The sequence below is a fragment of the Panthera pardus genome, unplaced genomic scaffold (assembly GCF_024362965.1).
Source record: "Panthera pardus isolate Hobbes unplaced genomic scaffold, ASM2436296v1 HiC_scaffold_27, whole genome shotgun sequence".
NCBI classification, from domain to species: Eukaryota; Metazoa; Chordata; class Mammalia; order Carnivora; family Felidae; genus Panthera; species Panthera pardus.
Window position 1 is genome coordinate 67740508 of NW_026526843.1, and position 13694 is coordinate 67754201.

A 13694-nucleotide genomic window follows, 5' to 3' on the forward strand; every position below is an offset into this window, starting at 1 on the left:
GTCATCCCCAACCCCGGAGACAGGTGCCATCACAACCCACTCTGTGCACGGGCGGACAGAGGCTAGAAGCCGTGACTCCCAACTGGAAAGTAGGAGGCGGGCCCAGAAGAGCCCGGACGACAGGGCCTACCAACCGGCCGCCACGCCCGAGAGACCCAACACCCCGACCTGCTTCGTTGGGGGGGGGGGGGGGGGGGAAACGGAGACCAAAGGCGCTCCACCCCATTGGCCAGGGCCTTGAGGGGCGGGCAAACGAGGGGCGCGCGCTGGTTGGCGGGGGACAGACCAATGAGGAGGCCGCGGCGCGGGCGTCGAATGCGTGTGCAAGCCGCGCGGCGTTGGAGGTCTCGTATGGCCTGGTGCGGTGTCTGTGGTGATTGCCTGCGTCGCCCGAAGGACTCGTCGCTCGCCTCGTGCCTCTGCCATCTTGCCTGTGGCGCCGGGGCCAGGGCGACCGTCTTCCCCGAACCTGGGCTGCCGGGCCTCGCGGCATGAGCGCCTCCGATGAGGTGTCCATCTGTGGAGCAGGTTTCGGGGAGGAGGGCGGGGGGCAGGCCGGCGTCTGCCCTGCCAGCCCCGGAGCCCCGCGGGGCCCACCGGGACTAGGTGTGGATCTGGGGCCGCCACCCAGCGGTGAGGGCGAGGGCGGGGTCCCAGACCCCGAGGGCTTCGAGTCCGAGCGGGAAGTGACGGAAACGGGAGAGCCGGTGTTCTGGGACCTAGTAGGCCGCCCCGGCTCCCCGACCGACCACACGGGGGACGCCCTGGATTGCGCGTCCCACCTTGCGGACGAGGCCGTGGCGGCCATCGTGCAGCAGCTGACCAACCAGGATGGCCTGGGCGTGCGGAGAAACCCGTACCCGGAGGGCTGCGTCGTGGAGGCGGGCCTGGAGGTAGGGCCCCGAGGGAGAGGCGCGCTTGCCCTTAGCCGCAGAGAGTCGCAGCCGCCTGCCGCCGCCCTTCTCCGCCTCGGTGGGCCCGAGGGAGGCCCGGCCTGGGCGAACCCGAAAAGAGGCACGAAGAGCAGGTCGAATGTCGCCGCGGTGGATCGCCAGCGGCCCTCCGCAGAAAGCCCGGGCGAGCTGCTTTCCGACAGCGAGTCAGCAGATGAGTTTAGTGAGATACAGCTGATGAGGGTGAGCATTTACGCCAAAGGAGGAGGCCAACTCAAGCCCAACAGCCCCGAGGATCCCTGGGACACACCCAGACACTCGAAATTCGATGTCAGGGAGAATTTCCTCCACATGCTTGGCTCTTTCCCGTCCTCCGCTCCCCGAGGACTCACTTCGGTTGTGGAGAGTCAGGCCGTTGGAGAGCTGGATATCTCCTCCTCTAGGAAAATGCAGAGCGTGGTCAGGGGGAAGGGGGGGAACAGGCCCAGCTACCCAAGATCTGCTGCTGCGGGCGGCCTGCCCCGGGACACCCCTAAGAAAAAGGTGGCCCAGGAGAAAAAATCCCCAGGGGGGACCTCAAATGTTGCCCTGGGGAGAATGTTCCCTTCCTGGGGGCAGAGAGTCTCCGCGGCACCCCTGGAAACAGCCGCCTTCCCCCCAGTAACTGGTGTTCCGCTGTTTGGGAGGTCCAAGAGGTATTCCTTGGTCCCTCCGGGAACCAAACAGTCCAAGCACACCCCTGCTGGGAAGAAATCTGTGGCCAGGAGGACTCGGAAGGCGGAGCCGGTGGTGGCCGGAGAAGACAATGACTCAAACAGAGACGCTGTCCCAAAGGTGAGTAGGCTGTGCTCCTCCTCTGGCCCTCGCCCTTCCCCTCCTTGACCAGCACTTCTTGACCCACGCTCCCTCTGGCCATCCCTCAGGGGCTGCCATTGCCCCCCCCCACCCCCACCCCCACCCCCGTCACCGGGATGCTGGACCCGGTCATTTGCACAAGGGCAGACATGAAGGTAGCGCTCCATGTGTGCTGGGCACCATTCTGGACCTGGGCACGTTTCCTGCCTCCCCCCAGCCCAGAGAGGGTCTGGGATGGAAGGGAGGGCTGGTAGTTGATTTGGATCGGGGAGCCCCTGCCCCTTGAAAGTTTGGACTGCAAAGCTTCAGTCTTGAGACTCCTGGGCTTCCCGATTCCTACTTTGTAGCTGGTCCCCAAGCCTTCCATGCAGGGAGCCTGGGTCCTGTCGGTGGCCCCCTCTTCTCCCTAGCTCAGCGCTGCCTCCTGGCCTGGGGCTGACTGAGGGAGAAAGCACTAGCCAGATCAGCTTCTGAATTCCCTTCCCTACGCCCTGCCTCACCCCAGCCCCTAAACATGCGTGAGCATGCGCGCGCGCGCGCACACACACACAGACACACACACCCGTGTACACCTACTACACCCCCACAAAACACAAAACATCCCAAGTCCAAATGAGTGAGAAATTTTTCTTTTAGCAGCTTTCAGCACACAGGCCAGAGCCGTCTTGTCCATTCATGCATCGTGAGGCAAGCAGTCGTGGTGACCTCAACCCCAGAGCCCCCCAGTTTCGGGGAAGCTCACAGCCCTTGGCTCCGAGCCAGGGAGATGTCATGCCCAGAGAGCCCGCACCCTCAGGTGAGTGTTGCAGGTTGCACAGGAGTGCAGGGGAGACGGGATCAGGAGGGCGGCCTCTGCCTCTGCCTGTGGCTCTGTGGAGGGTGGAGGCTCAGCTTTGTTCCCTGCCTCCCCTCTGACCCAGGCAGCTTCACCCATGGGAAACAGGGTGTCGACAGGACCGGCCTTAAGCCACATCATCCTCTGCGTGGGGTTTGTGTGGCAGGGGTGGTTCGTGGACACCCCCAAACCCCAACCCCGGACATAGACTTTCAGCAGAACAGAGCCTTGTTCCATGAAGTCGTGTTTGGCCGTGCTGCTCTTCCCAGTGGCTGGCTGTGGCTGCAGCTCTGGGAGAGTCCAGCTCAGAGCCACCAGCCTTGGGGACTACCATCAAGGATGGGCTGGCCCTGGGAGACAGGAGAGACACTCCCAGGGAGAAGAGTGGAGCTGCTGGCAGAGCAGGGGCAGCTTGTTGCCAGCAGAGGGTGGTGTTGCCTCACGTTAGACCCCACGAAGCCCTTTCCACCTCACTGGGAACCTTGGAAGCTGGATTTTGTGTTCTTTCCCTCTCAGATGACCAGGAAGCGCTTGTCCACCCCCAAGACTGGAAAGGCAGCAGCAACCACCTGGAGCACAGGGCTGTCCTCGGGTAATGCTTGCTCTGGCTCCTAGAAACGCAGGCCCCAACTACCTGTTGGGATCCATGTCCAGGTTAAACTGACATATGTACCCCCCTCCCATTCTGCTCCCCACAGAGGGAAGGCGCCTCCTTTCCACTGAGGGTCCTGAGCCAGTCTAGCCACTGGGCCTTGGTGTGTGGTGCCCGCAGGAGAGGGGGAGGGTGAGGAGAGAGGAGGCCAGGGTATACTAATATGCTTTTCTCTCTCTCCCGTGTTTGTGGGCCTAGTGTCTCCTGCTGCAGAGAGAAGTTGACAACCTGAAAGAGCAACTTGGTATGAGGAACCTCTGGCTGGGGCTGGGTCAGGGCAGAGGCAGAGGGGGGTGTGGGGGGTGTGTCTCAGTGCAGGACCCGCGATGGGCTGCAGGTGCAGGCAGCCCCACAGGGACCAAGATTCCCACTGGAAGGGGAACCTAGCAGGCTTGACCCTGGAGCCTGCTTTGCGTGTACAGCTAGGTGTGTGCACCAATGGGAAAGTCTTGCCTCCCTGGGTGCACAGTTTGCCAACCACCATGAGTCCCAGAGAATCTCTCTCTCTTTGGACGTTTAGAGATGCCTCATTGATTTTCCCTTTAACTGCTCTTTGGTGTGGCTTGGACGGTGTGTATTTGTCCGACAAGCTCTGAATGGTTCCGAGTTGACCCAGAACTTGAGAACTACTGGCACGTTTTGTTCCCCTAGACGACACGTCCATATTTAATTCAGCTGGTGGGTGAGTGGGTCAGTCGCAGGGCTCTTTGGATAGGGGCTGGGAGGGGGGGCGTGGGTTTCAGGTTGTAGGACTAGGCGGTTCCCCAAGGGGACAGGAGCACAGGGTTCTCTGTCCCCAGGTCCATAGCACCTGCTAATGCCTGTCTCTGTTTCAGCGGCCCTGCAGTCCCTGACTGACCAGTTCCAGACCCTTTGAAGTGAGTGTTACACACACCATACCCCTTCCCACGGTCGTGGTTACTGAGGAGGGCCGTGGGCTGGCCCTGGCCTGATGCTCTTCTTCCCTGACTCTGCTCTGTTGGACAGGCTGAGTCAGCATCTCTGTACAAGAGGGGCGGCTGGTACCTTTGGAGCCAGGAAGCTGTGCCCAAGCTGCTTCCCTCCCGTTCGACATTCGACCTCGGCCTGGGCTTCCTCTCCCTGTTTTTTGCCGCCTCCCCACCCGAGTTCACAGCACCTTCAAATTAAAGTACCTCTCATGTTCTCAAGTCTATCCTCTCTGGGGGATGGGGAGGTGGCTGGGGATGGGAAGGAGGGTCAGGGCAGGGAGCTGCTCCATTTTGCAGCCTTTTCCAGAACAGGTGTCGTGTGGTGGGCCTTGTCCTTGAGAGAAGTCTGGGCCACTTCCGCTGGGAGCCCTGCAGTCACGCCGGCAGAGTATCCCCGTCTGGGTGGGGTAAGCACCTGCCCCCCTTTCCCCTGTAGGCTCCCTTCAGGCTCTCTCCTAATCTCCTCCTCTTTTTGGGTCTCTAGGTTCCCATTCATCTCCGTCCTTCCCCCTCCCCCTCCTGCAGGGACTCATGACCCCTTCCAGAAGTCCAGTCCCTGTTCCCTTCCCTCCTTGGGACCACTGTCTGCTCTGACTTCTGAGGTTCCCAGATCACTCCCGTGGCTTTCTGTCATCAGTGGCCTCGTCTGCACCTGTGCTTCCACAGATGTTATAGGGCACAATTGAGCTGCTCCTCCCCCCTCCTGGGCCCAGCCCCCTCTAGGCCCAGCCCCCCTCCTGGGCCCAGCCCCCTCTAGGCGTCCTTACCTCCCTCCGGTGCTGCCACCTCACAGGCACAAGGGCAACTGGCCCAGGAACTGGCGCCTCCTCCTCCTCTCCCATTTAGTGCTTGGCCTTGGCCTTCAGTTTCCAATCCTGTCAGTGCTCCCTCCCTGGGTTCAGAAGCGGGGTAGAGGCAGAAGTCACAGCCCAGTGGGGTGCAGAGCAGAGAGCAGGTACAGGGCCCAGGGGAGAAAAGCACAGCTTGGTGTCTGGGCTGGAGGGGGGTCGATGGGGCCCACGGTGGCTCTGGGGCAAACTGCCCGCCAGCACCTGGAAATGTACGGCACAGCCATGGGAGCTCTCGTGTCCTTCACGTCCAAGCCTCCTCACTGCCCCTCCTCCAGCCTGGTGGTCGCACTGCCCTTGGCTGGAACGTGGCCAGCTTCCATGGCAAGTGTGCGTGATGGGTCTCCATGTGTCTGCACGGGCCCCTTTCCAGTGCCGTTTGCCCTGCACCGTGAAATGCTAGTTCTGTGTCCCAGGTCAGGCTCCCTGGCTGCCTCTTTAGGTCATGCAAGATTTAGTCTGAACTCCATGTTCATTTGCCGCTCACTGGGGGTTGGGCATTGCTTCCTTCCCTCAGCCAGGACCCAGGTCTCAGTGAGGTATGGGCAGCTTCTGCCACACCAGACCCTCTTCCCAAGAGACTGGGTGTTTTATGCACAGAAATTCGGGGTGGAGGGGTAGGTAGGTGCCGACAGAACAGTCAAGACTGGAGGTGTGTGTGTGTGTGTGTGTGTGTGTGTGTGTGTCCATCTGTGTGCATGTGTGAATAACATTAATCGGGGATAATCAGCTTTGAGGCAGAGATCTGGGGTTCAAGGAGTAAAAGGAGTGGAGACCATGGTCAAGAACGTGTAAGGGACAGGGCACCTCAGTGGCTCAGTCGGTTAAGCATCCGCCTGGATTTCAGCTCAGGTCATGATCTCAAGGTTGGTGAGTTGGAGCCACATGTCCAGCTCAGTGTTGACAATGCAGAGCCTGCTTGGGATTCTTTCTCTCCCCCTCTCTTCCCCTCCCTGGCTCAAGCTAGCGCTCTCTCTCAAGATGAATAAATAAATATTAAAACAACAACAACCACCACCTGCAAGGGATTGCATGAGCATAAGCAAGGGTCACATCTACTTTTCAGGGGGTGCTGTTAAATTCCTAAAACAGGAGGGGAATGACACGAAGTCCCCAGACCCCAGGACCGGGTTTGGAGACGCTCAAAATGCTGGGAGTTGCCAGAGGAGGCTGCAGATCCTACTGTGCAATGCTGTGAGGTCTGACCCCTCCGGGCTGTTCTGAAGGAACGAGAATAGAAGAGAAGGCTCTCGGAGTTGCTGGGATGTACCTCATCTTAGCAGTAGAGAGGTGGATCGCCAAGGAGGCTGCTGTGCCCGGAGCTAAGGGAGACACGGGCAGGATGTGTCAGTGAGGATGGCAAGTAGAGAGTGGCTTCTCGGTTCCCCCTGCCCATTCTCACACTGCCTTCTGGAAGGGCCTGTGGCGTGAGCTCAGGTGGACATGCCATCACACGTGGGGTGGGACAAGCACAGACCTCAGCCTGGAAAAGAACATACGTGGGACTAAATTCTTCCCTTTCAAGCCCCTCACTTGAGAAGGTGGGCTTGGTTGCTCAGGCTCTGACCTTGACCCTGACCCAACGGTTACTTCTTGGCGGGGTAACACAGCACACCGCTGAGCAAAAGCTTTTGGCAGAGACCTTCCAGCTGGGATGTCCGCCCACGGAGACACAGGCAGGTTGTGAGTGGGGAGAAGTCCAGCACCAGCTCTGCCCCACTGGAGGAAGGAGGGTCAGTGAGCCCAGAGCCCTGGGCTGAAGAAGGCCAGCGTGAAGAAAGGGAGAAGGGGACGTGGGAGGACAGGGTCACAATCCTCCCTGACTAGGTTTGCCAGCCTCCTTTCCCTTCTCTGAGCACATGGCCTGTGTTCCATACTCAGACCAAGTGCCACACAGCAATGTTGCTGTAACCCATGTACATCACAGGCTGTGGCCTGGCCCCTTCAGGTTCCAGGTGGAAGGAAGTGGCAGATGGTGAGGCATAGGTTAAGGGAATACATGTCGGCCCCAGGAGAAAGGAGAAGGTGGGACCCCTGCCCTAATTTAGTGTGCCCCTTTTGCCTTCCCCCTCAAGCCTCCTCTCCAGCCAGGGAGGCAGTGGTGGCTGGCCTGAAGAACCTTGGACCCCATGCTGCCTCCTGCTACCTGCCCAGCACCTGGGCAGATGTCTCCCTCTCCACTTCCTCCAGCACCAGCACCAGTGCCACCACGACCAGCAGGCAACCTTTCTCTGAACAATGGGTAGGAGGAGATGAATGCTGGAGACGGAGCCTGGTGTGGTGGCCAGAGTAATGGTCCTCAAGTTAGATAGGAATTAGAGGTCCATGTCCTAACTCCTGGAATTGGCTAATATGTTACCTTGACAAGGCAACGGGAATTAAGGTTTTAGGTGTAATTATGGTTGCTACTCAACTGACCTTGGATGGGGAGACCTTCGCCTGTGTTTGCTAGTTTGCTAGGTTTGGCCAGCCAGCACCTTGGGGTTGCCAGGGTGGCCACATGAGCTGTTCTTGCATGATCCCAGCACACACCATTCGTGTGACTACAGAGTTTTCGGTGCCCCCGTGCTCCCTCAAGGTTGTAGTCCTGGTAACTACCACTCAGGTTTGGAGAACACTGACAGGAATTTGGCCCCATGCCAGCCACTTCTCCTCCTTAGTTCTCTCAAGGTGACCTCTGTCTGACTTTTCCAATCTTTCTTTGAAAGGATAACAATTGCTATTTAATAAGTAACCAATACAAAGGTAGAATGGATAAATTACATGAGAGCAAGTATTAACCATATATGTATAAACCCCGTATACACACAATTGTAGATAGTCTACAATTTGACAAGCCATGTGACTACTACCCAGGTGAGGAAACAGTACATTGACCCCGAGAAATGCCACATGTGTACATCCCTTTCTGTGAAGGATGCAAAATGCAACGGTCTACATACCGCATGATTCCATTTCTATGACATTCTTGTGAGGTCCAAACCATAGGGACGGAGAAGAGATCGGTGGCTGCCAGTGAGTGGGTGTGAGAGAAGGGATTTATCTATCAGTGCATGACAGAATTTGGGGATGAACATTTTTTGTAGTTTGCTTGTGGTGGTGGTTCCATAACAGTATGTGTTTATAAAGACTCCTAGACCTTGATGTAAATGGTACCTCGATAATCTTGAATTAAAAAAAATGTGGGGGCACCTGGGTGTCTCGGTTGGTTAAGCACCCGACTTCGTCTCAGGTCATGATCTCATGGTTTGTGAGTTCGAGCCCCGCATCGGGCTCTGTGCTGACAGCTCGGAGCCTGGAGCCTGCTTCGGATTCTTTGTCTCCCTCTCTTTCTGCCCCTCCCCTGTTTGTACTCTGTTTCTCCCTCAAAAATAAACATTAAAAAAATTTTTAATGTGAAAATTATATTACAAATAGATATTGTTCCTTACTATTTATTTTTCTGAATACAAGGACCATAATCATCTCCTGTCATGGGTGAATCTGGAATATTATAGTACCTTATTTTCTGAAATTAAATCAAGGTTGTATTTTTGCGATGGATGCAATTTAGTCATAGTACATTATGTATTTTCTGTCTTCTACCCTGTAAGATTTGGTTTGATAATATTCTGTTTCTGATCCTTGCCTCTTTGTCATGAGTGTGTGATTTACCCATGATTTTCCTTTTTTAACTTCCCTTGTCAGGATTTAGTATCAAGGTTATTGTATCCTCACAAAATGTGTTGGGGAGTGTTCCTCTGTTTCTAGTTTTTCTGTGAATTTGTCACATTGAAAATATTTTTGCTTAAGATGTTTGTCAGAAGTCAGGGGAGGAGCCTGGATTTTTTTTTTTTGTTTTTGACTATTGATATATACCTTTATGGTTATGGAACCATTCTTGTTGGCTATTCCTTCATGAGTCAGTTTTGGCAATTTATTTTTTTCTAGAAATTGGTCATCTTTTTCTAAGTTTTCAAGTTGATTGGCACAAAATGGTATATCTTTTCCTTCAACTTTTATATTTGAAAATATCTGTCCTACAGAGAGTTGCACAAAAATTGCAAGGAACACTCATACATCCTTCACCTGGATTCACCCATTATTATTTGTCACATTTGTCATCTTCTGTCCCTCCTTTTGTGTGTGTGTGTTTAATGTTTTATTGAGTAATTTGAGATACCTGGAGAAATTATAGCATACCATCCCTAAGGACTTCAGCATATATGTCTTAAGAAAAATAATTGTCAGGTGCCTGGGTGGCTCAGTCAGTTGAGCATCCGACTTCGGCCCAGGTCATGATCTCACAGTTTGTGAGTTTGAGCCCCATGTTGGGCTCTGTGCTGACAGCTCAGAGCCTGGAGCCTACTTCAGATTCTGTGTCTCCCTCGCTCTCTGCCCCTCCCCACTCACACTGTCTCTCCTTCAAAAATAAACATTAAAAAATTGTTTTTAATTTTTTTTAATTTTGTTAAGTGTTTTTTTTTGGGAGAGAGACAGAGTGTGAGCAGGAGGGGGGCAGAGAGAGAGGGAGACACAGAATCCAAAGCAGGCTCCAGGCTCTGAGCTGTCAGCACAGAGCCGGACGCGGGGCTCAAACCCACAAACAGTGAGATCATGACCTGAGCCAAAGTCGGACATTTAACCGACTGAGCCATCCAGGTGCCCCTAAAAAAATTGTTTTAAAAAAGAAAATAAAAATAACTGTCCGCTACAGAATCTTAATGCAATTATCACCCTGAAAATCCAACTTTGAGATAATACGATACCTGGTACATGAACCTCACTCTGAATTTCCAATTGTCCCAATATTGTTCTTTGTGCCTGATTCTAAATCAAAAACAAAAACATCGTCTTTTCAGTTAAAGATCATGTACTGCATTTCAGTTGTCAAATCTCTTTAGTGTCATTTAAACTATTTACCCTGGGGCGCCTGGGTGGCGCAGTCGGTTAAGCGTCCGACTTCAGCCAGGTCACGATCTCACGGTCCGTGAGTTCGAGCCCCGCATCAGGCTCTGGGCTGATGGCTCAGAGCCTGGAGCCTGTTTCAGATTCTGTGTCTCCCTCTCTCTCTGCCCCTCCCCTGTTCATGCTCTGTCTCTCTCTGTCCCAAAAATAAATAAACGTTGAAAAAAAAAAATTAAAAAAAATAAATAAATAAATAAATAAATAAATAAAAATAAACTATTTACCCTGACTTTTTTTTTTTTTTGGTCTTGCATGACATTGACATTTGAAGATCCAGTCCAGGTGTTCAGAAAGCATCTCAAGATGGATTTCTCTGATTGCTTTCTACTGTTTAGATTCAGATTAAACATGTTGGGCTGGAATACTATATAGGTGATGTTCTGTCCTTCTCAGTGCATGACATCAGGACATTCTTGATGTCACTTTGTCCAAACTTGATCTTAATTTTGATCATTTGGTTTTGTGGTTATTTCTATCCTCTCTTTTCCAATATTGGTGTTTTGCTCCCTTGTTTCCTTGATCAATCTCATTAGAGTTTCACCAATTTTATTCTTTTTCCAAAGAACCAACTTCAGATTTTGTGATCCTGTCTATTGTATGCTTGTTTCCTCATTCACTAATTTCTTTTACCTTTATTACTTCCTTTATCTTTTCCTGACCTTGTGTTGCTTATTTTCTAACTATTCTCATTAACTTTCAACTATCCTCTTTTAAATATATGCATTAAAGGTACTCTTTTAATTACACCACAGATAGGTTTATGAGTAGTATTTTTGTTATCATTCTGTTAGAAATAGAGGAACAATGCAAATTTTCACTTTTGTGGGCAGGATCAATGAAATAGTGGCATATTTCTATGAGGGAATATTATTTTATCAGCAAAAATATATAAAGTCTCATTACACAGAATAATAAGAATGAATCTTACAAATGTAACAATGAATAAAATAATACTGACATATTTAATAAATCCATTCATATAACTATAAATAATAGGCAACACTAATGTATCATTTAAAGACATATATAGGGTGGGCAGCTCTTCCTGTCCCCAGGTCCTATCCCCGTGCTTTAATAAAATCACCTTTTTGCACCAAAGATGGCTTCAAGAATTCTTTCTTGGCCATCAGCTCCAAGCCCCACGAACCCCCCATCACCCCAAAACTTCATCATATGGTATCCAACGTGGGGCTGTGAGTCTTTTCATCTGGACTCTGAGCTTTGGTGCAAATTTGGGGAGTACTTCTCTTTTCTTCCTTTACTCTCATTTCAGGGGCTTCTTGAGGAGTATGGTCTTATTGGAACACTTTCCTGTTGACTGGTCAGGCTGAATTCTCTAGCCCGTGGCTACTCGATGAGGAGAAGAAAGCTTGCCTATTGGCTGGAAGTTAGTACCCTGGCTGGAATGGTAATAAGACCCAGACACTTGATGCCCTCTCTTTATTCCTGTCCTTATACAAAGTTGTCTGTCTTGGGCACAGTACAGCCACCCAAGGCATCCCTCAAACAAAATCACTATGACCACCGAGCAGCCAACGAAGGGCTCCTGAAGGAGGATGCTAGCATCCCCCCACCCCACTTCCCCATTGCATTCTAGACTACAGATGGGTGCCTGGCACGTGGACTTGAGTCTGCCTTGCTGAGAAGGCTGAGAAGAAACCACTGTTTTTGACCCATGGAAAACACTAGAAAAGTTTTACAAGGGAGAATTACCTAATTCTGTAATTTTAGTAGTAGTTTATAGAGGACATTGATGGAAAACAGTAAGGTCAGAAATCCATCATCATCTAAGTGACATTCCAACACATATAGTCCTTACAGCCAACTTCCCTAGGAAATGGTCCCTGGTTGAGTTTTAATTCAATTGAGTACTGGTTTCAGCCAGCTCCCAGTGGAGGTCCTGTGGCCAAAAGTGGCTAGACCAGGGATGTGGAGGGGATCACATTAGACCACTGAGGAGGAAACCTCATGTGGGAGTCTTAAGATTGGCAGTCGTCCTGGTGACTTAGGTGACTGTCCCGTGCCCAAGACAGACAACTTTGTATAAGGACAGGAATAAAGAGAGGGCATCAAGTGTCTGGGTCTTATTACCATTCCAGCCAGGGTACTAACTTCCAGCCAATAGGCAGGCTTGCTCCTCCCTGTTGAGTAGCCACGGGCTAGAGAATTCAGCCTGACCAGTCAACAGGAAAGTGTTCCAATAAGACCATACTCCTCAAGAAGCCCTTGAAATGAGAGTAAAGGAAGAAAAGAGAAGTACTCCCCAAATTTGCACCGAAGCTCAGAGTCCAGATGAAAAGACTCACAGCCCCACGTTGGATACCATATGATGAAGTTTTGGGGTGATGGGGGGTTCATGGGGTTTGGAGCTGATGGCCAAGAAAGAATATTTGAAGCCATCTTTGGTGCAAAAAGGTGATTTAATTATGTTGGAGAAATGAATAAAGTACTCTGCCAAAGATGGCTGATGGGACTAAAACAAGCTCTGGTCTCTAGCTCAGAGACCCCTCTTCCGGGTTCTTCTTGCCCTGTTTGCCTTGCAAACAAAAACCCGTCACAGATATGGAAGCTGACAACTATAAATTACCCTTCCCACTTGCATTCGGCACTCAGACCTTTGGAGAAACGGTCTCCTCTGAGCCCACCAGTGTTAAATAAATCTCCAATCCACCAAGATCTCCGAGTGCCGCTTGGTTTTTCTGCCAGCGTTCCAGCCTGGTTCCATAACATTTTTGGTTCCCTGACCAGGAAACCCAACCATGCTGGCCCATTGTTGCCACCGGTTTGGAAGAATGGCGAGGCGGTGACAAAGCAAGAGATAGCAAGGGAGAAGGTGCACCCTGCCTGAATTTTGGCAGTCTCCTGCTCAGTCGCCTTGAGATGGCCCCGCTCTGCCATTCCTGCCAGACTCAAAGAGACCTTGTAGGTGAGGACATGGACCCGACGTCAGAACCGGTAAGGCTGAGGCCCCAAAGTAGTCAGGCCCACCCAAAAGGGTGGAAGGGGGACCTGATCAATCCCCGGAGACCTTAGTGGTCTCACAGGTAGAAAATTTTGCGGGAGGGAATGTAATAGCCTCTGGTGTGTGTGTGTGTGTGTGTGTGTGTGTGTGTGTGTGAATGTGCAGCTCAGCCAGGCTTGCCAGTCGAGTTCGAGTTTGTGGCTCCACGGACAGGCACCCTTAAGGTCCCCAAAAGTCTAGAGTCTGAGTGGGCTCTCCTGCGTCGCGGTGAAAGCATACAGTCCAGGGCAGCATTAGATTAGACTCCAATCGCAAGTCACAAAGCTGCTTCTGCTACAGCCAAGCCTCACCTAAAGTTTCCTCAGGAACGCGACCAGTAGAGTATCCAATTAGTGCTCTTATCAGAGGGGATACCCTCCCTTTGTCTGTCTCTGCAACACCGAACATGAGAAAGGAGTTAATAATGGGATCAAAACAGACTAAGCCTACAATTTTAGAGTTCATGTTCAAAAATTTTAAAAAGGGATTTTCAGGCGATTATGGGGTGAAAATGACACCCGGGAAGTTAAGGACCTTTTGTGAACTAGAATGGCCCATATTCAATGTAGGACGGCCCCTGGAAGGGACATTAGATGCTCAAATAGTGCAGCGGGTTTGGCTCATAGTCACTGGAAACCCAAGTCACCCTGATCAATTTCCATACATTGATTGCTGGCTTGAAATTGCCCAAAATCCTCCACTTTGGGTGCGAT

General features: G+C 52.0%; 1 protein-coding gene across 1 annotated transcript; it reads left to right on the top strand.

Moving 5' to 3' along the window:
* Positions 1 to 491: 491 nt before the first annotated feature.
* On the top strand, positions 492 to 4384 carry LOC109254624 (uncharacterized protein CXorf49 homolog). The gene is made up of 4 exons (XM_053891357.1): positions 492 to 1727; positions 2388 to 2660; positions 3434 to 3479; positions 4072 to 4384. Exons 1-4 carry the CDS (start codon positions 492 to 494, stop codon positions 4110 to 4112), a joined length of 1596 nt encoding a protein of 531 aa, XP_053747332.1. The 3' UTR covers positions 4113 to 4384.
* Positions 4385 to 13694: the final 9310 nt, after the last annotated feature.

Coding starts and splice junctions, on each gene's coding strand:
- LOC109254624 (XM_053891357.1), top strand. CDS start 492: ATGAGCGCCTCCGATGAGGTGTCCATCTGTGGAGCAGGTTTCGGGGAG. Junction 1,728..2,387: donor ACAGAGACGCTGTCCCAAAG/GTGAGTAGGCTG, acceptor TTCTTTTAGCAG/CTTTCAGCACACAGGCCAGA. Junction 2,661..3,433: donor TTTGTTCCCTGCCTCCCCTC/TGACCCAGGCAG, acceptor TTGTGGGCCTAG/TGTCTCCTGCTGCAGAGAGA.